The 24,622-nt window shown below is 38.4% G+C and overlaps 1 protein-coding gene and 1 long non-coding RNA gene across 5 annotated transcripts; one reads left to right on the top strand and one right to left on the bottom strand.

The window, feature by feature from the left end:
• Positions 1-13: 13 nt before the first annotated feature.
• On the bottom strand, positions 14-24,180 carry LOC115343973 (suppressor of tumorigenicity 14 protein-like). Of its 4 annotated transcripts, XM_030020596.2 has the most exons (18): positions 24,066-24,180; positions 23,878-23,987; positions 23,380-23,548; positions 22,583-22,707; positions 21,602-21,669; positions 20,640-20,821; positions 20,505-20,543; positions 19,518-19,737; positions 16,580-16,719; positions 15,431-15,528; positions 14,297-14,409; positions 13,248-13,381; positions 9,306-9,413; positions 8,105-8,224; positions 7,300-7,483; positions 6,304-6,575; positions 4,562-4,698; positions 14-1,896 (listed from the first exon to the last, which is right to left on the bottom strand). In XM_030020596.2, the coding sequence occupies exons 2-18, from the start codon at positions 23,956-23,958 to the stop codon at positions 1,738-1,740; spliced, it is 2,349 nt and encodes a 782-aa protein (XP_029876456.1). In that variant the 5' UTR covers positions 23,959-23,987; positions 24,066-24,180; the 3' UTR covers positions 14-1,737. The 4 variants fall into 4 exon arrangements, with proteins under 4 accessions (XP_029876456.1, XP_029876455.1, XP_029876457.1 ...); XM_030020595.2 differs by having other exon boundaries at positions 23,878-24,084; XM_030020597.2 differs by having other exon boundaries at positions 19,518-19,734; positions 23,878-24,084.
• On the top strand, positions 1,913-4,455 carry LOC121233430. The gene is made up of 2 exons (XR_005932814.1): positions 1,913-4,012; positions 4,282-4,455. It is a non-coding gene; the product is annotated as an uncharacterized LOC121233430 (long non-coding RNA).
• Positions 24,181-24,622: the final 442 nt, after the last annotated feature.

Here is a 24,622-nt window from a genome sequence, read left to right as displayed (position 1 = left end):
ACAAAAAGAGGAAACTCCAAGGTACAAATGCAGTTCTGATTGCACCTGGGAATTAGAGCTTCAGAGGCACAATCAAACAAATAAAACATAGCCACTTGTGTTTTTAGCACGTGTTTATTGAAAAGGAAGATGTGAATGACTGACTAGACATTAAAGATACTACCACCCCACCCCCCCAAATATAAGCTTTGAGTATAACTTATGTAGTAAGTTTGACACAAGCATTGTGGGGAGGGAAATGCCCAACACTAGTGCAAGAAAGGAAGGAAAAGCAGTATCAGTGCTAGACACAGGAATCTCACTGTATGCAGGTTACAGTGCTAACTCATTCCAACATTTTCCCCACATGCTGCTAACGTGGGTCTAAAACTAAACAAGGATTGCATATTTATGTACTGTAGAATAAAAGTGTGCTGTGTGGACAGCAGTGACTGGTATTCAAATTGCCAGCTTCATTATTTTATTTTTATACGTTAAAGGTAAAAACTAAACACTTCCAAATACTGAGCACAATTTTAAGACCATCTAGACATATCTTTTATTAAACTGAATACCAGCATTCTTAAGTACCATAAACAGCTTTGGAAACCTTAAATCAGCTAGATTTGGGCTGATTAGCTCATAAGGAGATTATAATTATCAAAGCTAGATTTACTGCTAGAGTTAAAAGAATGTGGCTGTCATCTCCTCTTCAATTCTCTTTGACCCCAAGGATGCATCCAACCACATAAACCCCTTTTCCTTTTGTGTCCCTTTCAATGTAGTGTGGCCATGGGAGCACAGCCCGGGAAAAGATACAAAACAAAAATCCTGACCCTGAAACCCTGCTTGCTGCAGACCAAGGACATCAGGAAAAGCAGTGCAAACTCAGCAGGAGCATGCTAAAAATTCACAAAGCGTGCCGGAGCCAGAGCTGGGGAAATACACTTGTAACATATTGCAAACATCAGACCCTACAGCTATGTTCAAATTGTAAAGAGAATGTAAGCAAGCACTAAAGTTTCCTTTTGTTTCATTAATTAAAGCTGAGTATTTCTCTCCTCTTCTTTAAACATCATCCCAAAGAACCTAAATGATGCTCTTCCAGTTCTTTAATGAAAATTTCTTGCATCCTAACATTTGTGATCTGTATATCTGATGTTTTTTAGGAAAACACAGGAGACAACCCAAAAGTTACAGCCCAGAAAGGAACAGTCGTGCAGTGGCAGCATATCTAGAGAATGAATTAATCTCAGCTTTGTACACTATACTGATTATAGTATTTGTATTTTCAAGAAACTTGAAATAATTGTGTTCAGAGTCCTGTAACATCACTAAGATAATATGTATGAGTATATATGGGATGTAGCCGTGAATATTCAGATATGTGTATGTGGAAACATATATGGATATACAGATAACAAGGGAGATGGAAGGAGGGGAGAAGATTTGCAGAAGAGAGATCTGGCTGGATTTCTGTTACAGGGTCTAACCCATTTTATTTTGGTTTTAAGGCAGTGCTGTTTCTGCTGCTGGGGATAAGGAAGATGAATCCATAAGGAATCTGAAGTTGCTCTGAATCTGAACAGTTACTACTAGGTGAACAACAAATAATAGTTTCTTCATTAAGAAAGTGCATTCTTTCACAAAGAAACAGTCAATGGCACTTTCATGTTACATCATCAGAGATGGACGTGGTAGACTACTGTAGGAAGCAGCTTTTATAAGGGAGATGATCTGCATTTTCTCCTTGGCACATCAGTTTGTATTCTGACGAATCCAGTCATAAAGTGCCGCCACCTTAGTGTATACACCAGGACGATTGCGCCGAGCACAGCCTTCACCCCAGCTCACAATGCCAGCAAGGTACCACCTATTTCCCTTTCCTGTGCAGGCCAAGGGACCTCCAGAATCTCCCTGAAATGAAGGGAGTTCAGCCATTAGTGCGCACGCACACACACACAGAGCACTGTAACAAAAGTTCGGTTGTTTAAGGACAGTAAATACCTGCCTCCCTCTTTCTCAAATTACAATTTAATACTAGAATATTACTTCTGGATAGAATGTACCCAGCTAGATGTCATATTTATTCAATTTATTTTAACTTATGGAAGTAGCACACTAGTCAATATAAAGCAATGACAAGAAGTTTAAAAAATTACTCATTGCTAATGTCCCATTACAGGATTCATGAAGCAACTGATCACAAGCTGAATGGGGAGAAGAGAAGGCAGGGATGGAGAGTAGGAATTCTACTACCATTTGACCGTAAGTTGTTCTCAGGTTGAAGGCAGAACTCTTATACCGTGTATTAAAAAAGAACAGAAAGATACCAGACACCCCCAATCAAAAAAAAAAAAAACCAAACCAAAACCAAAACAAACCCAAACCAAACAACAAACCAAACCCAAAAAACCAGAACAACCCAAAACCAAACCAGGCATGATTAAGTATTATCAGCAGTTTCATAATCAAGACTGTGTTTACATTCACAGAGGGAGAGGAAGGAACAAAGAGTAATGAATGTGCAAGTAAGAACTGGCTTCACAAAGGGAGAATGCAGCTCTGCACAGCAATGCGGAAAAGTAAAAATTCTCATTTAGTTGAGTTCACAGGATCAAAATGCATTCGGGCTCACAAATGCTTTGTGCCCTTCATGTTTTAACCTTGTATGCCTTCTGTGAATGGAACTCCGAGCAGTTATGAATGCAGCTCATCTCTGCAGCTGCTCCTTATGCATACAAGGCAATCAGCAGCCTCCAGGTTGACCCTGGGGTTTGTTTGCTGCTCCTAGTTGGAGCTAAAACATCGAAGAGGTCAGAAGCAAGCCATGTACTGAAAAAAGAGTAACAATAGAAAGCCTTCATCACCCAACAAAACAAAATTATCTAGAGAGAAGTGAAGGAGCCAGAACAGTTGTTCCTCTCTCGCTGGCTGCTGTCACACTGGCAGTTTTGATAATGCAAGAGACTGATCTCAAAGTGGCTTGAGAAAGGAGGCTACAGTCCAGCCAATTACACAGCCGCTTCTGAAAGACCGAAGGGGCTGTATGCTGGTGGAGAGGGGAAGGATTCTAAAAAGAGGAACCGAGATCAAAGAACATCCTAGAGTGATGAGAAAACAGAGTCTGAAAGAGTAAATGTTGTATTTCTCATTGTAAGTATCACATCCTCTAAAGATGAAAGGTGTTTGGAAGCTTCGCAGAACCTGTGCAGTACATGCACAGCTTACGTGTCTGTGAAGAAATGAAACAAATCAGGATGCCCGCAAGTCTGGAACCGTAGTAAAAGGGTTTCAGGGTGCTGCGGGGAATTTCCTGAACTGCCGACATCACCCCTCTCTAGCACTGCACAGGAAATATACTAGTGACAAAAGAGAAAGAAATAGCAAAGATGCTACCCAGACTAAGAACTTAAGAGCCCAGAGGGCCAGCATGCTAGGACTCAAACACTGCATATTATGTTGGAAATTGGAATGACCAGTATGGTATATAGCCAAACTGGTTAAAATGTCCATCTAATAATTCAAGGGCATTGCTTAAGCAACACACTTTCTGGAAGAACATCAAGCCTCTAAACCAACATGTTTTAGCAAAACAGTTCCACAGTCTAAGGTGGAATTGTGAAGACAAACTACACAAATTTAAGAAAAATAGTAATTCATCGAATTAGAACTTAGAGACTGCAGGAAGATCCAGCGAATAGTCTATTGTGTATAAATAAGTTTGACCCATTACGAGCTATGATCTGGCAAAAATTATTCTATTACCTTAAAATAGTAGAATTTATATATTACACAAAATTTCTATCGAATTACCGCAGTCTAAAATTAGTAACAAGTTTCTCTCCCTTTACACAGTAACTGGTGTAACAACTATGTTTGTGATTTTGAAAGTGGTTATTCATCATAATAAGTTTAAATACTGATAAAGTACACAACTACTCTAATAACTGAGAAGGAGAAAGAAGGCAAAGTCAAGACACTTGAAGTACATCCAAAGAGCAGTTTCTGACCGTGTGTGAAAATAAACTAGGTAATATAACTTATGATACCACAATGTAATCTAAACTGGTAATTACACACATAAATGAACATTTGAAACTAAAAGGCAGCATTGCAACTGCATTTACCAAACTTATCTTACCTTTGCCTTTAACATTACTCATCACACTGTTACAGTATTTTATTAATCCCACACCCAGACATCAAAAAAGGAAAAAAAAATCAATATGAATAGCAAAAGTCACAGGTGACCCTAACTTTATTCCTTTATCGTTACATCTCTGCTCTGTTCTTTTATAGGAAACGTAACTGTTGAAGAGGAAAAAGAGTTCTTTTCAACACATTTTACCCCTTGACTTTGCAAAGCAACATTTCTCAAGAGATTCAGAGATTATCTATGCCAAATTTCCTTCCTCATTTTGGAAAGCCTTTAATTGCCATGTTAAATTAACCATCCACTCAAGACATCTCACTCTATTACTAAGAAAAAAAAAACAACCCACAAACAACAGACAACTCTGAACCGTTTTCCAATGAAAGTAAATATTACTTCGTAGTTTTTCTACAAGTTCCAGATTACCTGGCATGCATCAACACCACCATTAAGATTCCCAGCACACAGCATACGTGATGTGATAAGATCGTCATACAGCTTGTTGCAAACACTTTGGTTAATTATTCTCACTCGAGCTTCCTGCAGGGTTTTGGCAAGGTGACCTAGAAAAAAATACAAATGGTATTACAGAGGTTATGGCGGTACAAATTTCTAATAGAGATACCACTTGTCAAAACAAAAGAGAATTGCTCCAAACTCAAAATCTACCCAGCTGATGACAGGAGAGTAATTCCCCTCCCTTCAATCGTTGCCTGCCCTCAGCTTTTGAAAGCTGTTGTCTACACTACCCTCTAGACATAGAGGTCCCTATGCACCACCTCTCTATTTCCTTGGTCTTTATCCTTATGAACTTGTTCTGCCAGAAAATAGTAAAAAAGCCATGCAAATTATGCCTAAAATACAAGATTCCACACAGCGTGACTAATTTTGAATGCCATTTCAAACTATGCCCAAAGCTTTTTGTTGTTATTTACACTACGGCTGTGCTCCAAGCATTGTCCAAGTCCTACTAAATGAAATTTCTACATTCTTTTCCATCCTCTCACTTCTGGGAAGGAGCTGAGGAATGAAGCTGAGAGGGGAAAAATAAATAATCAAAAAAAAAAAAAAAAAATCAAGCGTGTAAGTCACAAGTGATGCTAAGAGTTTAATTCTGTACTCTAGTACTGGCATAAGGTGTCATTGTGAACTAAATATCCTCAGTCATGTTTTGGCCCAACAGTGAACGTAACTTTTTCAATACCTGGATGATAGGAGGAAGTACTGGTTTTTTGTTTGTTTGCTCGTTCAACTCTGAGGGTGGGTTGGGAATGAAACGGGTGAGATAGAAAAATATGTTTTTTTCACATGCCATTATATTAACTTTTAAATATTACCTACATCATTTTGTTAAAAAGCAAGACATTGTAAGAAGGCATCAACTGTAAAGCTGTTTGCACTTCATTAGGGTATTAGGTTATCATCTAGATTTAAATCTTTTTTTAAAAAGGCATATTAAGAAAGCGAGAATTACCATAGCATATGACTTCTGATTGGACACGAGGAACTAGGTCTCAGCGCAGTTGTGGGGACCACGGCAATGCTGAGGAGCTGCCTAAGCCCGGGTTTCAAAGCTGGCTCCCATTTAATGCTGAGACAGCGCCAAGATCCCTTGGGCTTCCCCACCACCCCTCTCCATCTGTTTTGCTTTTTCCCTGCCTCCCCCTGCAGCACGCTCCTCCAAGCTGCACAGGGGCAGAACTCTTCATGGGGCATACATTAAGTTGCCTTTGTTTAAGACAGAAAAACCAAAAATCCTTCACAATATTTTTTGCAATTTCACAGCCCCCTATTATCAAACAGTCTTAGAGACAAATTCTTTCTGTGCAATAGTTGTAAGTTGCTGTTTTCTTTACCTGTAAGATTGCTTATGACCTATTCACCAGATAAAATGAGCCATGAGCATAAAAATGGGCACAGTTTTGTAAATCTACGGTCATCTGCTTTTCAATGGTCTGTGACACCTGAGTACGCATATTGTCACTTATCACCTGCCACCCAGGCAAACGTTCAGAGTTCACAGACTGTAGCTAGGGGAACATTTTCTAGCTTTTTATAGACTTACTAAGCAAACCGTAGGTATTTTTTCTTACAACTACAAATATTTCAGTGTTAGAGTTTAAAACTAATCCAAACTTGCAAGAAGTATATCCAGGAAATGAACATACTATTTTCTTTTACGGCTCCCCAGCCAGTTACATAGCAGACAGTTCCATAAACAAATATTCTAGAGGTGCTGGGTAAACAAATGGGCTGTACCAGCTCACTGAAGAATACAGATGTCTCCATTTCCAACAGGGCAATGTCATAGTCTGAGATTGATTGGTCATACTGCGGGTGGACAATAATCCTTTTGATTGATCTCATAGCTACACGATTGCTCTTTTCATTAATTGTATGTAAGCCCATATATGCTCTCCATCCCAAAGGAACGGAGTATCTGTAAAGAGAATGTTTTTAGAATGTCCTACTGGAAAGTAATGCAGTGTCAGTTCACTTATTTTACCTACTTTTCAGTATTTAATGAGATTCATCAAAACCAAAGTGAATGGAGTAGAATACCACTTAGGAAGATAGATGCACTATAGTCTCTGTCTCCTAAAACATTGCATAATGTTTTTACTTACTATTTTGAAAACAATAATTTCCTGATGCTATAAGACCAATCCCTTGCAATGAACCATGCTTTGGAAGTCAGAAAAGTGCATTATTAAAGTCTATTTCCTCCTTGCCACACGTAGAAGGTATGTCTTTTCAATTTACACTACCTAAACTGAACATTGGTGAGTTTTACAGTCCACTTATCAATAAATAGTCCTTTTCTTGGGAGAAGAGGCCATAGCATCTACTCAGAAAATCCCTGCCTTCTAAAAAAAAAAAAAAAAAAAAAAAAAAAAAAAAGGTGTTTACCCTAAATCTAACAAAACAGTGTGTTTTATCATGCAGGAATCACTGGCAATGGAGGCAAAATAATTACTTCAGATACTTAACACTTTTGAAGCCAGCAGAATATAATATTGAGGGTTCATGTAGTGATATCATGTCACAGAGTTATACCCTGAATCAGCTTACCTAGACAAGGAATAGCTACTGCAGACTTCTGAAAGCAACACTGTAAGGTTATTAAACTGCAAATACTCTATGACAGTATAACTTCTTCATACCTCACAGAATCAGAATCCAGGAAGCAATGGGCAGCAGATATGAGCCACCTATCGGAAATAACAGATGCGCCACATACATGGCCATGTGCCCCCATCTGTAAACTTGCTTGCCAAGGCCACTTCCCAGATCTTGCATCCTCACCTCCAACAATTCTGTTTTTCTTAAGCTGCTGTCTTCCACAAGCTAATAGAAATAATTAAATAAAATAGTAACAAAAACCGCAAGGTCATTGCACTTTGCTATGCTTAATACATAAACTTTCATACCTGAACCTCAAAGCTGTTGGAAGAAAAGTATTTTCTTATTGTGCAGTTGGTAAAATAGTAAGGGTACTTGCCCATTTTCACTCAATGGGCAGGTCAGGAATGAACCAATCATTGCCTATCCTCCCTCACAGCTTTCTAAAGAGGTTAGTAACTCAAAAAGACATTTAAGCACAATTCTAAGCTGGGTTGTTTCCAAAAGTTCACTTCAATAAAATTTCATATCTTTTCCCTCCTCACATATACAGCTCCTTGGCTGCATTTCACTCAGCTTAAACAAGCACTAAGACCTACCAGTTTATCCTGGAAGTGTGCATTGCTTGACATAAGTCATCATAGACAGAATGGATCAGTGGATTTAAAATGACACTGTGCAAAATTCAAGACAGATATTTTCATACAGATGTTACCAGGAGATTATTTTTTTTTAAATTTACACCTGATTTAATGAATTCTTAATCCAATAATGCTTTACCATAGCACAAACTCCTGACTCAGTTTCCCAAGTCATTAACTAATTTTAAAATAAATGTTACCACACCACAGTTCATTTCATCAGATCCATCTGCACAGTCTCTTTTCCCATCACACTCAGGATTTGGTTTCAGCAAGCATTTTCCATTGAGGCATTTGTATGCATAAGGGGAGCAACTTTTGTAGGCTGAAATAAGAGAGAGAAGATAGCGTCACGTGTTTGGAGCCATGGTTTCAAATGATTAAAAAGACCTTGCATGTTCAATTTACTTGTTCAAAGCTACACATTCCAGTCTGCTTGAAGTCATAGTCTGTACTGTGTAAACTGGTCCCTCTATGGAGAGGGGACAGGAGGAAGGTTCCACTCTGATTAATGATCACACTAATTTCAGTTTCCATTGTCCACGAGGAAAAAGACAGAAGAGCCTCCAGCTGTCCTCACTCCCATTTTACTTAACTCTAAAGTGAGCAAGCTAGGCTTGTCAAATCTGTTGTTTTACCTTCACCAGCATTACTGGCATTACAAGTTATAATCTTCACAGCAGATACCATCTGGAAGTCAACCTTTTTGTTTTTAAGTGGAAGTTGAGAAAATTGTGGAAGAGCTTTACATCTCCCTCCAATAAGTTTTTGGCTAAGGGCTATCACAGTTTACTATGTGGGAATCTTGACAGATGTCAGCAATAGGCTTCCATTACTATTATTCTTATTATGAGTTGCTTACAGTGACTTCTAAACAGTGGGAGGGATTTTTTTTCTTTTTTTCAACAAACAAGGACATACCCCTGGCTACCTCAAGGACCTAAGATTCAAGCAAGGCAAAAATTATAAAGGCAAAATGCAGCAAGTCACTAGGGAGACATTAGTAGTACCAGCAATGCCTGTAACCATGGTGGATCGACAGTAAAGAGACCATGCATGTGGCAAAAGGCAAAAGTCCCAAAGCTATTACATCTCTCTCCCTTACATTATTTGGTACTGATCAGGCAGCAGTTGGGAAAGAAAGTGCTCTTCTAACAGGATCACCAGCAAGCTGTGGTTAGGTCATCTAACTAAAATCACTGTTATCTTGGATTTTGCTTCATTAATTTCTTGTCTAGACTCTCCCAAAAACTATTTGTACTCTGCATGTTTTGTTTTCACTATTACAAAACTTGTGCTTTGTGCTATAAAATATATAGAAATACTACATTTATCCATTAAAATAAGCATATTCTTGCTTCTGCCTTCCACCATCTTTTGGAAAATAGCTGAAAGTATATACTTACAGCAGTTGTTTTCATCACTGTCCTCCCCACAACTGTCATAATCTTTACAAGTCTTATGCTGATGCTTACACTTCCCATCACCACAGTTCAACTGTTCTGGATTACAACCTGAAGAAAAAAGGTCTGTAAATACTTTATAAACCAAATAGCTGGCTAGCAGCCATGTGCTATGCTCCCTACCAGTTGTCATCTTGATGTTACTGTGTCATGTCTGCCAGACATTCATCTACCTTGCTTTTGATAGCCTCTAGTGACAGAGAGACTTGTTGCATTACCTAATTTCTGCTGCACTCTCTGACCTTGGATTACCTTCTGGTCACTCTTTCTGACATCTTTTCATTGTTCCCTATCTTCTTTGATGTGCAGTGCCCAACTTGGATACAGTACTCTAGCTGAAACCTTCCTACTGGTGACTGGGAAGATCTTTTCAAACTTTTGTCTTACATCCTAGTGTGACACTTAAAAAAAACCCCAAAAAACAAAAAAACCCAAAAAAAACCCAAAACACCCCCAAACAAACAAAAACCCCAAACAACAAAACACTAAACAAACACAAAACACACAAAATTGTATGACTTTGTGACTCTCAGGTCAGCTTGTGAGCCACTATCACCCCCAGCCATTTTTCAGCAGAAAAGCAACTTAGGCAATCCACATGTGTATTTGATTACCTAAGTTCAGTTCTTGTCTTTATTGAATGGAATATCATTTTCTCCATATACATTCTCCAGCTTGTGAGCATCACTTATAAATACATCCCTCTTAAATATGTCCCTTTTTCTATTGTGTGGCACTTTTCCTATTTCATAAGCATCTTCTCTAATCCATCATTTAGATCACTAACAAAAATTATAATATGTCCAATAACAGATACTGGCAGAATGACAATAAAAATAACCTTCTATTTTGGTAATGAGTCATTGGTAATCATTCTCTGGAAACAGTTTTCTGTATTTTTTTCTCACTGTGTTTCCTTTAGTTACTACTGATAAGTTTGTCACACAAGACTATGTCAGAGTATAACCTCTTCTCTCTTTATCCTCTCACAGAGGAGAGCTAAAACAAAATTAAAAACTCCATGCTGGTTTTTAATACCTTTTTCAGTGTTTACAAATAGTTCACTTTGACTACTTGTTGCTTTTTTTTTTTTTTTTTTGGAAGCTTAACTTGTAAAGATTGGTGTAAAATTCCCCTCTCATTTTTTCTGTTCTCCCACTCTTTAAAGAGATTAATTACACAGCCTCTTCTCCAGACTTTTAGATTTTCACCCACATCCTTCATGTGATCTTAAAGATAGCCAATATTTTCGAGATAATTTCAGCCAGTCTCTAAACTTCCTGGAACAAACTGTTTACAGGAGAACACAAACAAGAAATAATTGCCCTACCACAATCTATTTCATTACTACCCTCTGAGCAGCCTTTCCAGCCTTCAGATTGATTACTTGAAGGAATGTATGTTCTATCTGCACATCCAAGGACAAGCTAGAAAAAATAAGAAATTAATGGCACTAGAAATGCTGTTACAGTCTAAATGCATTAATGCAGGAGTGTACCATGAAGAAATATTAAAACGGTTATTAAAAACCAAAGCTAGTGTCATTTATAAACTAAATTGCATGTTAAAAAAGGAATTGCTATCTTACTTGGCATAATCTGCCAAAGATTTTTATCAAGCAGCCTGTATTAAATAAATCAATATTCACCTAAATGGACTTAGAGAATTAAATTCACATTCACTGCCTCACTCTAAGGGTTGAAAGTGATTCAGCACAGATACATAATTACTACCGATAGCGAACACCTCTTCAAATTGTTAAGGTAATGTATTTTACACAGAAGCATCTAAGGAGAAGAAAAAGGTCAAAACTAGGCATTCTCTGTAGTATTAGAAATACAAATTTCCTGACATTAAAATGTTGTAGAAATTAATCTCTGTGCTACTACACTCCAATTTCATGTCTGATGTGAATATGTGCTTTATCAAACACTTTTCAAATCTAGTAATTTCATTATGAAACAGCCTTTCACCAAGAATTTCTTTCACTTTCACTTAAACTAACAACTAGTATCGATGCTACGGTGTTTCTTTGCAATATATCAATGATGTTTGTTCTCTTCTACTTTTTCAGACAGAAGGAAAAAACAAACAAACAAAAAAAAGAACCGTGGAAGAATAAGTAGCCAAAAACTCTTTCTGCCCAGGCCAAGATGACTTAACTTTCTTTTTTCCCCACTAGCACCACAGGCAAATCAGCAGCTAAATCAGATTGAAGAACCAAACACATTTGTCCCACATTTATTTAATCAGTTCCAATCTGGAGTCATTTAGTCCTCTTTGCTGCCTTGCACAGGACTCTGGTGGGAGGAAAGCACCCACCGCACAGCCAGCACCAGCTCAAAGCAGGAGTCTCTCTGTGTTCTCTTCACCGCTCCCTGAAGTTATTCAGCTGATGGCTAGCATTTGCTTTCGAGGTCAACTCATAGCAGTGCCTGTGATCTTTAATAACTGTGCTTTGGTAGGCTCCCAACAGTGGGAAGAAGTTAATTTGAGGTGGGTGACTGCAGGTACTAAAGACTTGGGAGAAAATAATTATTCCCCCCTCCGTTAGTATTGCTACAGGCAAGGCTGTCATAGAAGACCAGTGCACTCAATACATTCTGCTCTCTGATAGCCCTCCACAAATACCTTTACTGGATTGACTTGGTACTGACACATCACAGCTAATCTACCCCTCCTGGTGAGTCTTAATACAGATCCCGAAGATTGTGACCAAGGATTGATTACATGACTTTGAGCCATCTGCTCATAGCTGGCTCAGCGCTAGAAAGAGAGCAGAGCACACAGAAATTAAAGACTTGTACACGCAATAAAGGCTGGGGATTTTCTCTGTTAAAGAAGGTATTCTTACACTTTGACTCGTCTCTGAACTGGTTTTAAAGCAGTAACCAGAGTCACCGTAGGACGCAGTATAGTTTGTAACTTTTTCCAGTATAAAGTGACATACATTGGTGGAAAAAGAAATCCCTGAAAATACCCGAGTCCTATAGAATGACTGACCACAAAATCTGCCACTTATTTCTAAAGAAAGGCATGAAGCAAGATTCTGTACCAGAGAACTTAATACGTAAATACTTCTAAGTCAGCAATGACCAGAACCACACTCAGTCAAGCAAGCTGAGGATCTGAAGAGGTTTCATCAACTGAGCTGATCTCTTGAAATCACAGGGAACTTTAGCTACCTAGACGTTAATTGGGTAAAGGAAAGAGAAGGTATTTACAAAGAATATATTGCAGATCTAGCTTTTCTAAGAAATAACACAAGTAAATACATGTATCTCCTGAAAATCTCTGTTCCACCCTCTGGAAGCCCCCCCCAAATCTAACGCTGATCCAGAAACTGGGGAGTCAGGAAAGGGCTATAAGAAACCCATATTTGTGCAACAGCTGCTAGCAGGGAGTCCTCGTTGACTCTTAGTGGAAACTTAGTTTGTCTAAACCTGGAAGCTGATCCATAGCATGTTGATTTGTGACTTTAAAGAGAAGACTAACTATTCATGGTTAACTCCTGTTGGCAGACGAGCCATGCTTAGAGGCTCTCTGCCATACTGTTTTCATATTGCTGTTTGGCTATTTTAAGATGTTAGCAAAATGCCAAATAATTAGATCTACAGAAATTGAGAAATTTTACTTTCACTTCCCATTTTACAGAAGTATTGTTAAAAGTTAGAAAATAAGTACTAAAAGATGCTTCTAAAAGCATCTTTTATCTAATTTTGTACATCTATTTGTTGAATTAAATACATAACAACATTTTAAACATTCGCCTCTTACAATTAGGTTAAGAAAAAAAGGCAGGTTGATTTGTATATGGTTGGTCTGTCAAGCATGGTTTCTCAAAGGTTTCTCCTTAAAAATTTAAGTACGTGCTTATTCACTTACGGTCTGTGTGACTGAAGGCTTTGTATTCAATATAAAACCCTCTGTGGGTGACCAGTTCATCGGAATGGAAGTTGATTGTGACAGAATAGCCATATTCTCTGTTTCTGTTGTTTTCTGAAAGTGCTTTACAGTATCTGACAAGGCAAAAGTGAGAATAATTAGTTTCTAACCAAACCAACCATTACCATCCAGCTACCTCTCCTTTTACTCAAGGGTACCAATGCCAAAAAGCTTTAAAACAATACAATAAAGGTCAGCTGTTTTTTAGTGTTAAAACAGCCCAACGGAAGCATTAGAAAGCCTATTTACAAATGCCTTCCACCCCACAACTTTTCTGGGCCCAGCAGACTTTGAAACAAAATACAGCAAGGTGATCAATGTCAGAATCTACCGTATAAATACAAACCGCTTTTCAGCATGCTTGAGTTCAGATTTCCCATTTAGGTTTGCAAACCCAAAGGCTACAAATCCAGTAACGGAATCATACAGCCAAATCCAACAGCTGTTGCTGGTTTCAATGCACTCCTTCTAAGAGACAAATTACTCTGAATACTGTTTTTTGGGGTTGATGGGGGGTTTTGGGGGGGGAGATGGTGGTCGTGTTTGTTTTAAGCACACACATTGCAATTTGTCTTAATTACAGAAAACAATTACAATCACTGAAGAGTAAGTGGTATAGAAAAATGAAACTTCAGATGATGCAAGCTCTTCACCCGTGTTCAGACCATTGCCAGGAATTTACAGTTCAACTGCAGCTGCTTAAAATCCTGCAGTTTTCTATGTCATTGCTCTTAAGGGGAACAACAAATTAAGCAAATGCCTACCACCGTAGAAAAGGCAGGATGCTTGAGTTAACATAATGACAAATATTTGGTACTAGGGCAGGATTAAGAACATTGTTCTGCTGAAATTCAGTGGAATTATGCCGATTTTTGCTGAAATGTATCCTTCTGCAGTGGGAGTGGTGAGACGTTTCTTCTTAAGTAGGGTATGTTGCGCAGAACATTGAAGTGCAAATTAATATGTCAGAGAATGGTGTATTTACTCACCTAACCCCATCAATTTCTAACCAGTCTTTATCACATTTACTGGACCCTGGAGACTTCTCTTGAATTTGTATTATGAGGATTTTTAATGAGAGCTTGTAGTCAGCCAATGGTGCCTAAAAGTCAAAGAATAAATATCCTGACACACACATCCACAAAATGAAAAAGCCTGTGCTTCTAAGATGGTAAATCTTGCTTTACTTATTATCAGATTGAAAATACTGCAGTTTTTATTATGCAAATTGGCACCTCTGAAGGACCAAAAAACTTTGCTATTTTAAACATATATGAAATCTTTTTAGACCTAACTTTGGCCAGACTGTGCCAGATAAAGGAGTGTAAGCCTTCCCGCAGCCAGCACAAAGCACTGTATCTGAGGTTCATGCTACGTTTGTACTGCCACGTGTTCCAGTAGGTCAAACAAGAGATTTAAGATATCTATGGAAGCTGGTCACTCGATTGCATTAGCTATGACCTCTCTGGTTTAGAAAGCTTTTTTCTTCCCTTTCTTGCATGTAGATGAGTGTTTTGTGCTACAAGCTGCTAATAATTTTCATTGAGCAGGTGAAAGGTAGAGCCTGTTACTAACTCATAGACATGAAGAGCATACTTTTCCAGGGAAAGGCAAAAGAAGTAGTTAAATGCTTAATGGAGCAACAGATAAACACACCAGGGAGTTGGTGTAAATTATGAGCAGATTCTAAAGTCCTGCCAAACAGCTTGCTGGAAATCCAGAGCTGAATTTCTGAGCCAGAGAAGGTCCTGTTTCTGCAGAGTTCAGGGAAACACAGTGTGGTATCTGTCATATGAGACATGATTTACATGACCATTTTTTATTTCTAACACAGAAGCAAAGCTCTGACTATTAGCAATTTTCTCTGGCTGCTAGGAGTTGTCATCTTACCCATCACTGTGTTTGTGCCGGGAGTAATACTCAAACTTTTGGAAGCTGGCAATGTTTCCCTCCCATAGTTAGCACTTCTACATAGGACAGGACTTCTCTGCCTGAGAAGTCAGGTGCAGTGATCTTAGTAGGTTTTCCCTCCATTTCACCCACATTGAAAGTCATTTCTCCCAATTTTATGTCTATATCATAAAGCAAAGTCATTGTGACTCAGAAGAGTTCCCAGCACTTACTCTGATGATCCAGCTGCAGTCAATGTTTGGTGGGTAGTAACTTGGGTAATAGGGGGAACTCAGTGTCCCATTCCAGGAAATATAATGACCACCACACACTGGGAGAGAAATATATCAGCAAGGAACACAGTTATCTCAGCTGGGGTAAAGTACAGAGCCTACTTCACTTGCTAGGTCCCTTCTCTATGTACAGAGTTAGAAGAATGGGTTGTGACAGTACTAAACTCAGGTTTTGCCTGTATTGACAGAAAATTACGTAACTTCCACTTCCCCAGCATGCTGAATTTCTCTTATTTTTGGATCCAATTACAATTAAGGGTAAGTACAAAACACCTCTGACCAAAGTTTTTTTAAAAAACGTTCTTTCATGGTAAGTGGAAGCAGCAATTAAATGTGGGCACAACAGACTTTCCTCTTCCAATTTACTTCTGACCTTCCTGTAGACATTTTCAAAAGTTAAAAAGCAATCAGCCCAATGAAGTGAAACCTCTGATTAATTTCATGTAAACCAGGAAGTTTGTGTGTCAGTTCTCAGTCTGTAAATACATGCCACATTTGAACAATCTCTTTGAGGTTTTATTTTCCACCAAGAATTCTCCTAGATATCCAGTCCTTAGTGTGTTTGGTTCCCTTTAGATAACATAGTAAATGCAGACATGAATATAACAGAAATTAAGACAATTTTGAAAACAGCAATATTTTGTAGCAAAACCTGGGCTATACATAATTTGGAATGCCCATCTTCAGAACAATGAAGCAATTCTAATTTTTAACGTGCATGGGATGAGTATTTGCCTAAGAAGCATCCACAGAGACATAAGGCAAAATGTATAAGCTTTGGAGAAGTTTATGCTGACTGCTTTGCTACCATTGCTGAGTGTTACCCGGGCAGTAAGAGTAATGGCTGGGAAGTATGGCTTGGGTAGTAATCAGGAAGACAAATCTCCCAGACCAAAGAATATTCCCCTATTCTTTGTTCAGTTCTCAGACTTTTTTTTTTTTTTTTAAGGTGGATCAGAGTGACAATTCCCTGACTTATATGCCAACATTCCTTCCCCCCAAATACGTTCAGGCAATATCAACTTTTCTAGAGGCAACAGCAGGAGTAAGTGTGCTTACATCGGATGCTTGTTTCTGTTAATTACTTACTGATTTTAGGAACAGCTTGAAAGTGAGCCTTTAATATGTTGCTTTCTTCTCTTTGGTCCAGTGAGAAGGTGAGCAACATGACATTACTTGATGAAGTTAAACGTACAACAGGAGGAGTCCAGGCCCCAGGTCCACACCATCTGAAATATTACAAAAATTGCATTAAAAAAAAACCCCAAACATTTCCCACATTCCAGTCATCTTTGCTGAGAAACTTTACAGAAGTAACACTGATCTTGTCATCTGCGTTTCAGAAGTATTTCCCTGGCTACCACTTCCCTTTTATTCTTCCACCCAGTCGATAAGACACAAGATGCTAGAGTTTCCCCAGCATTGAGGCTTAGTCACTCAGGGTGAACATCACAGATGTTCTTGCCTAACAGGTGTCCTGGAGTTCTCAGACCTGTAGAAGGATCAGAAAGGCAGTGCCAGATTACGGTACTTAAGTAGTGATAGTGACACTGAGAAGTCGTGGGTAACATTAAAAAGGCAACAAGTGCCAGTGCAGCGGTGTTGAGCAGCATCTATGCAACAAGCCTAAAGCATTTGAAATCTATTAACATTCAGCTTGGTTTCATGTCACAAAAGCTGTCACACAAGATGTGAAGCCCCATGCATGGCAACTATTTCTTCTTATTGTGCTTTTTTTGTTTAAATAATGAGTTAATTTATAACCTGAAGCTTGAAAACTCACTACCACTTGTAATGTGAGATGCTGTTTCTTGCATCTGTAAATTCACTCTTATATTTATACCATTTTGAAATCCACAGCATATTTTGGATTTCTTTTCATTGACTGACAGATCTGCATGTGAAAAATTTATGACAGTTTTCTCTGTTTCTATCCACAGCAAACGAAAGCAATTAAGATCACATCTCACAGTAACAGAGTATTTCCGTCACAGCCCTGCATTAAGTTCTTTGATGTCACTGAGATCCAGAGTGGCAGTATTAAAATCAAATTTTTGAACCTTAAACTGAAAGTAGTCATCTTCTGCTTTAGTAGGTCATTCCCTGCTTCCATTCCATATGAGACACTAGACAATAGATCTGTGATTTACCTCTCTTTTGCAGACATTATTAATTTTTTTTTATCATAATTCCAGTCAAATTCTTTATAAAATGAACAGTTTGAGTCCCCTCTGCAGTGCCATGTGGAAATCTTTCAGCATCTTGATCTTCTACCCAGCTAACAGCCTGGCTTATCTTCTAGCTGTAACTTTTGTCACAGTATCATCAGAATAGCAAGGCAAACACATATGAGAAGAGTTGTCCACATGAGACGCCTACTTCTACAGTAGGTCTCAAAATCTTGGCTCACTCACTCTTTAGTATTTGTCACTGAATAGCTGTATTACTGCAGTTGACAGAAACTGGTGAGAATTGTTTTAGTCACCACTTGTGATCCTAGACCTGAACGTCAAGGAATAATGGGTATAATACAGTAATTCCTGGCTGTCATGAATATTGGAGATATTATTATTAATTCTACTGCATCTGTTCTAAGCTAAAAGCTGCTAGTGACATGCTTAAGTAGAAAACTAACAGGCATATACAAACACACATATTTGCTAGGGTGGCAATAAAAGTAACCAAAAAATGCCAATTTTTTTTTGAGCTACCATCAGGCTTTTAACATAATTTCAGTCACCAAATTCTGTTCCGGTTCTTTGACAGACAGACATCAATGCACATTCTTGAACTTTCTGTCTTACAGCTGATTGCTTCAATGTTCTCTGGACATGTTACATCATACACCTGTGTTGGTTTTGTTACGTGCTTCCATGCATGTGGCCCACTCTACATTTCTGGTTCCTAAAAAGCCGAGCCATTGCTAATAATGTGCAATCAAGTAACAGTCCCAGCAATAACCCATAACCAGCAGCAGAGCAGATGCAGCCCAGCATCAGGAACGGGATTCTCCATGCCATGCTACAATCTGAGACTAAATCCTTACAAAACCCCCGTGTTCACTTCACGTCTGGCCTTCTGACAGTCTGCCAACAATGGCAAGCTCTTGTGTCTTGTTGCATAAGGAGAGAAATTAGTCTTTTAATAGAGCTGAAGAGGACCACCCACTCAAGTAAGTTAAAGCACCACTAAATAGCTGCGTTTCAGACACTGCTAACTGAATCTGCATGCTCAGCTAGCCTCTTCCTGAAAGTTCTTTTAAAAAAAAAAAAAAAATTCCCTCCTTGAAACCATCCATCTTCAGATTCTAAAACTTGTTTATTTATTTTGTGAATGAAGAGATGTTCATGGTGGATAACGTGTCCATATGTGAAATTTGACTCTGGAAAGAGGAAGCAGTGTGGCCACTGAAAGTTAAATAACATCTGATCTCACTTATGCAAATAGACTACACAGTGACTCTGAGGATGGAGCCTTCCATAGACACACCATCACTGTTATGAACAGGGATTTGCCTGCTATAAAACATGTATTTTCTAAATGTAATAGAATACAGTACTCTAAAAATACTAAAGTCTGTATCTTTTTAAGCTGTGACAGTAATTGTATGAAATCAAAACCATTAAAAATTAGTCATAATGTAGACTAACACCGACAAGAATTTACAACAGGCTCCCCAGGGAAGTGGTCATGGCACCAAGCCTGTCAGAGTTCAAGGAGCGTATGGATGACGCTCTTAAGTCATATGATTTAGTTCTAGGCAGTCCTGCATGAGGAGCAGGGAATTGGACTTGATGATCCTTACAGGTCCCTTCCAATTCAAGATACTATATGATTCTAATTCACGGGGGGAGGGGGGGGGGGAATAATATGGAAGATATTTTATTGCTTTATACAAGATTTTTAATTAAATTGTATTTGGAGTCTTACATTTTTGGAAGCCTGTTTAATATCAATTTGAGATTGCTACAGTTTCAGAGAGTTTCTGTACAGCTCAATAAAACATCTTTGTTCTGTACTATCATACCTTGTAATGATCTTGTTCTGCAGAGGAAGAAGGAAATCATATGCTGATAAGTGGTGTGATGCACAGCTCTCTGGAGTGACACCATGCAAAGTGATAACTACCAGTCTCACCACATAGTTAGAAGGAACTCGCAGCCTCCATTGATAAAAAGACTTTTTGGGATTCATCAGAGTTAGAGTCCTGTTGTTACCTGGCTTGGCATACAGGTCAAAGGATGCTGCTATACAAAAGAAGCTAGATCAGTGGCTGAAAAACTGTTAAGTTGAAAGATAAATTAAGTTATTGGGTAAAATTTCAGACGAGGTGGCAACAATTGCCTACCCGCACTTCTTGACTGCTCTAGTCTCTTTTTTCCCTTACCTTCCAGCTCTATCCCCTTTTCCCTACCAGGATGCATCACCTTCTCCTGCTCTGGCCAAGGAAGCACAATCCCTCATCACCACCACCGGCTCATCGCACACTCGGCAAGCAGGAGGGGACTTGGCTGCAACTGCTACCACCTCTGCTTGAAACCTACTGCTTCCTTTGCCGTTTTCTCTTCACCCCTCTCCGTGCAACCAGAACACCAAGGATATGAAGTCAATTTTGAGGTGTGCTTGATACGGAGAAACCAGGCAAAGGGAATTAAAGCTCTACAGTATATGACTGATCACTAACTATGAATAACCAAAATTATCTAGTCACAAGGCAAATAAATTACATATAATTTTGTATAGTAGCTTTTTAAAAGATACCAAGAAAAGGAGCCACAGCTCATTGCAATTCAGCGGGAACTATTACATTTCAACCATTCTAGTCAGAATATCAGAATAAAAGCTGTAAGGTATTTTCGTCCCAGCCTTTATTTGGAACACAGGCCAGGGAGATCCCTAGTCTGGTTTGGTTTGCAAGCCCTACAGGTATAAGAATAACTGGGAAACTGCCATTTTTCTGTTACAGGATTTTTCTCCCCAAAAGTGATAACAGTTGAGATTGAAGCATAATTACCTGATTTTAGCATCACATCATATTCTGTGGAATCTGAAACTGAAATTTAATAACTATCAGCCACGCAAGCCAAAGACACAAACCGGAGAAAGACAAATAGACAGAACAGGTATTAAATGACAGGTACATTGTTACCAAAAAGCTCCATTGCAACAAGATCAAAATCTTCCTCCCCAGAAGAACTGAACATTTGAGATGCTTGTTTACTACTGATTTCTTTTTGTTCCACTGGGGTTAACTTTTTAAGAGAGGCAACCATATCTTGTGGTGCCCAGAATGTATTCCAGTAGTAAGCTCGAAGTCCAGACTCTCCTTCACTGTGGAGGGAAAAAAACGCATCGCTTTATTTAGTGTTTTGGACATGCTTTCCACTGGTCTGCATTTTTGGCTTGCACAGTTTCATAGCCAGTTGAACTGCTGTGCAAAGTGTTGCAGCTGAACATGGTGGCAAAAAGCTCTCTTGTTTAACAATTGTTTTTTCTATACAGTAGAAATACTTTGAAAATATGCTGCTTAAACAGGTATGCACTGAGACTGAAAAATACACCTCACAGAAAATTCTTGCAATAATCATATTACAGCTCCAGACACATTTTCCTTGATATTTTTTTAACTGAGGCTAGCACCATATGACAATTTAATTTTATGCCTATACTTTGGTACAACATTTCACACAACTCTTGTTGAAGTAAACAATCTGTATGTGTACATATACAAAGTATTACTTAAGTAGTTCAAAGAGGTTAAAAAGGAACCTCATTTAAACAGACAAAACCCAAATAAGATTCTGCAAGTGGTAGAGGAAAAACCTGCTGAAGTGCGATTTCAAAAATCAAAAGTAGATTAATAGACTACAAAGCAATCCATAAACCAAGGAACAATTAATCAGACTTCATTTTTCTCACTGATCCTATAGGGCAAGACAGAAGTCACACTATTAATTTAGCTCACATACTTATGTGCATTTCTGCACTTTTCATTCTCTGTTAGAGTTCTGCATGTTCTGCCAGATAACTAATTTAAAATGCATGAAGAAAAGATGAGACAAACACAACTGAATATCTCAGATTTATACCATGTGCTGGAACAGTACACACCTGAAAGCAGCCACTACAGACTTCAAGTAGTACTTTCCCAAGGAGGAAGACTCATATATTTCTGCAAACTGACAGTTAAGTAATGGTAAAAGAAAATGTAAAGCATTAGATTTTAGTAACAATATAATCTCTTACGCTATAAAGTATTTGAATTTTTCTTCCTTTCCTCTTCTTCACCCCTCCCATATTACAAGCACTATCCATCATTTTCACAAAACGTATCAAATAAGAATCATAAATGTGCATTTATTTCCACTAAAAAAAAAAAATATTTTTAAGTCACATCACATTTCAAGACCATTGAGATAGCTCTTGATAATCAGCTATGAAAAAGAAGCCTTTATGAATACCTTTATATTTTTATTTCAGTCTTTACATTTCCAGCATATAATCTGGACATAAGCAACTTGTATTGGCTGTGCACAAAGCAGCTTTGAGACACTAGATTAGCTCTTTGGGGAAATACAGGGTAACAGAGAGCTGCTTTGTGTTTAAGACTGCTGTTCACATGTATCCAGGAAACAGTATTGATCTCACAAATAGGAACTCACATAAGAAGTGCAAGAAAGCAAGCATTGTTGTGGGGAATAAGGGAAAACAAAACAAAAAGTTAAGCATTGAATTGGAGCTATAATTTAAAAAAAAAAAAAAAATCAAACAGAAAAATGTAGCAAGGAAGAGTGTTTGAGTAAAGTAAAACAAAAAACATACTCCTAATCCCTTTAAGAAGAACAATTTGTCCATAACCTTGAAACCCCCAGGCTTATTACCTAGAAAATGTTGTCCTTACTGTGAGACACACAGCTGCAGCTGTTTAGCTACATTGCTAAAGCTGTACACCACTGAGGCATTTACTAGCTTTAAACTTATTATTTTGAAGGAAAAAAAAAATTGTGACTAACTGGAGTCTTCTCCTCATTCCCAGTCTCATTCTGTAATAAATATTTTTTAAATTATTGCTATACTTTTGTGGGAACTTACATAATTTTGGATTGCTTCTGCTTGCAGGAGGAATTTCTGTGACTTTGGATCATTGAGGTCATTTGTATAAGTGAAATTAGGAATTTCTACACTTCCACCGATATAAATATAGGAGAAAGCTGGAGCTGAGGGGGAAAAAAAAAAAGGATAAAAAAAATTAGCACACCTAATAACATCATGGAAAAGTTTCCAGAACAAGAGGCTTGCAGAAGCATGTATTTGTCCTTGGCATCTATAGGTATTAGTTCTTAAGAGAAACATGCAGTAATAGCCACAGTGCTGAGTCAGTCCCATTGACAGAATAATGCCCAGAAGGAAAAGAGAGGAATGAGGTACAGGTTCAGAAAGGCATTTCTACCAGGAAGCTTTAATTGCTAAACTTCCATTTTTTGCAGCACTATCCTCCTGAAGAGATACAGTTTTAATGGCTGTGTTGAGATCTGGGAAGGAACATACAAAAGTTAGGTACCCATTCCATTTGGGGGAATTGAATAGAAGATAGACAGTTAATTCCTATAGGTTCTTGGGAAAGATGACAGTTATAATAATGATGGTATTCACAAGCAGAGACAAAAAATTTAGAGATAAAATACATACCTTCGTTTTTCTCGTGCAACTACCAACTGCTAATTATTGTGCATTTTGTTGCTTTAGCAAACACGTTAAGGAGAAGGGAAAGTCAGTAGTTTATACACGCATTACGTGCTTAGCTGCTTAGTGCAGAGCTTTTCGTACTGATCATTCACACAGTGCAAAATACTCATCCCATCCAGACCATGCTGGGGAGTAACACTTACAGAATGAATAGTGCAGGACTAGCACGATTACTGTAACTATTAAAAAAACTATAGGTAACATTCCTAGAAGCCATCTTCTCCAGAAAAACAACCTCATCCATTTGAAGAAACAGTACTTCTGACACAAGCCTTCTCGGTAGGATGGGCAGTAGTGAATACGCAGACTTTCCTAGAGAAAGACATGGGAAGGCATCAATTAGTAAGACAACAAAAGAAGAGCTATTGTACCATATTTTAGTATATTTACCCTTTTAGTTTTTAAAGAGGTTTAAATTGAGAAAATATCTTCCATGTTATCAGCTATGTCACATGTGAAACCTACATATTTCTCGGCTGCTTGTTTGCACCATGCATTTCAAGCTATGTAATTGGGGGGGAATTGTTATCACTTTGGTTAAGAACAATTTGCACATGAAGAACAGAGGTCAATACACACCAGAGTGGGCAGAGAGATCATTTACTGTGTTCCTACTGTAAAGTTTAGCTGGTATCTCTTACCTGCCCTGCAGTCTGCTCAGAGTCGTATGGAGCTGGTATGCTGTACACAGAAACCCGGCTGGAGGGGAAAGCCCGTATCATGATGCCTTGACAAATGCCTTTTGACAAACCTAATAACAAAATCCTAAGTGAACCTCATTTCTTAAACATAACCCAGAACAGCATGGTGCTCTCCCTGCCACGCATACCAGGCTTCTCTCATTTCACCTTTGCCATACTGCTTGAAGCTGGAGCCAGCTGATCTGTGATCAAAGAAGGTGGAGAGGAAAAGTTACCATCACTGTAACTCTTTGTTTTCCTAACTCTCTAAGTAGGGTATGGATCCCATCATTTGAAAACAGATCACCCGCTTCTTTCAGAAATACAAGAGTAGGAAATAATTTATGACACAATGCAAAGGACATGCAAGCAATTTACAGATAGAAAGTCCCAGAGCAAGGTAAATGAGGCAGCTTCTAACAAACACCTGGTGGAATCCACAGAAATATTTATGAGAGAGAAGAAATGCGCAGTTCTACAGACCACCGGAATTTTCCAGCCTCAGGCCGGTACCACAGAATAAACGTGGTTTGCTTTTGCAATTGCAAAGCAATTCATGTTCACATTTCCTGTTTGAAATTAAAGAGAGTTTTAGGTCAGCAAACCAAGTTCGGGGTATTCTGCATGTAAAATAAGAAAATCAAGGATGTATGTTGGGAAATACCGTATTTTATACATGTTGAGAGAGAGAGAGAGCACAAAGAAC

This window comes from Aquila chrysaetos, chromosome 7 (genome assembly GCF_900496995.4).
Source record: "Aquila chrysaetos chrysaetos chromosome 7, bAquChr1.4, whole genome shotgun sequence".
Lineage (NCBI taxonomy): Eukaryota > Metazoa > Chordata > Aves > Accipitriformes > Accipitridae > Aquila > Aquila chrysaetos.
This window is presented reverse-complemented; position numbering and strand designations above follow the sequence as displayed.

Bases quoted from the DNA above. Each gene is read 5' to 3' on its own strand.
- LOC115343973 (XM_030020596.2), bottom strand. From the start codon at position 23,958: ATGATACGGGCTTTCCCCTCCAGCCGGGTTTCTGTGTACAGCATACCA. The intron at 21,670-22,582 runs GTAAGTTCCCAC...CTTAACTGTCAG, and splicing joins CAGAAGCAATCCAAAATTAT to TTTGCAGAAATATATGAGTC. The intron at 13,382-14,296 runs GTGAGTAAATAC...TTGCCTTGTCAG, and splicing joins TTAGAAATTGATGGGGTTAG to ATACTGTAAAGCACTTTCAG.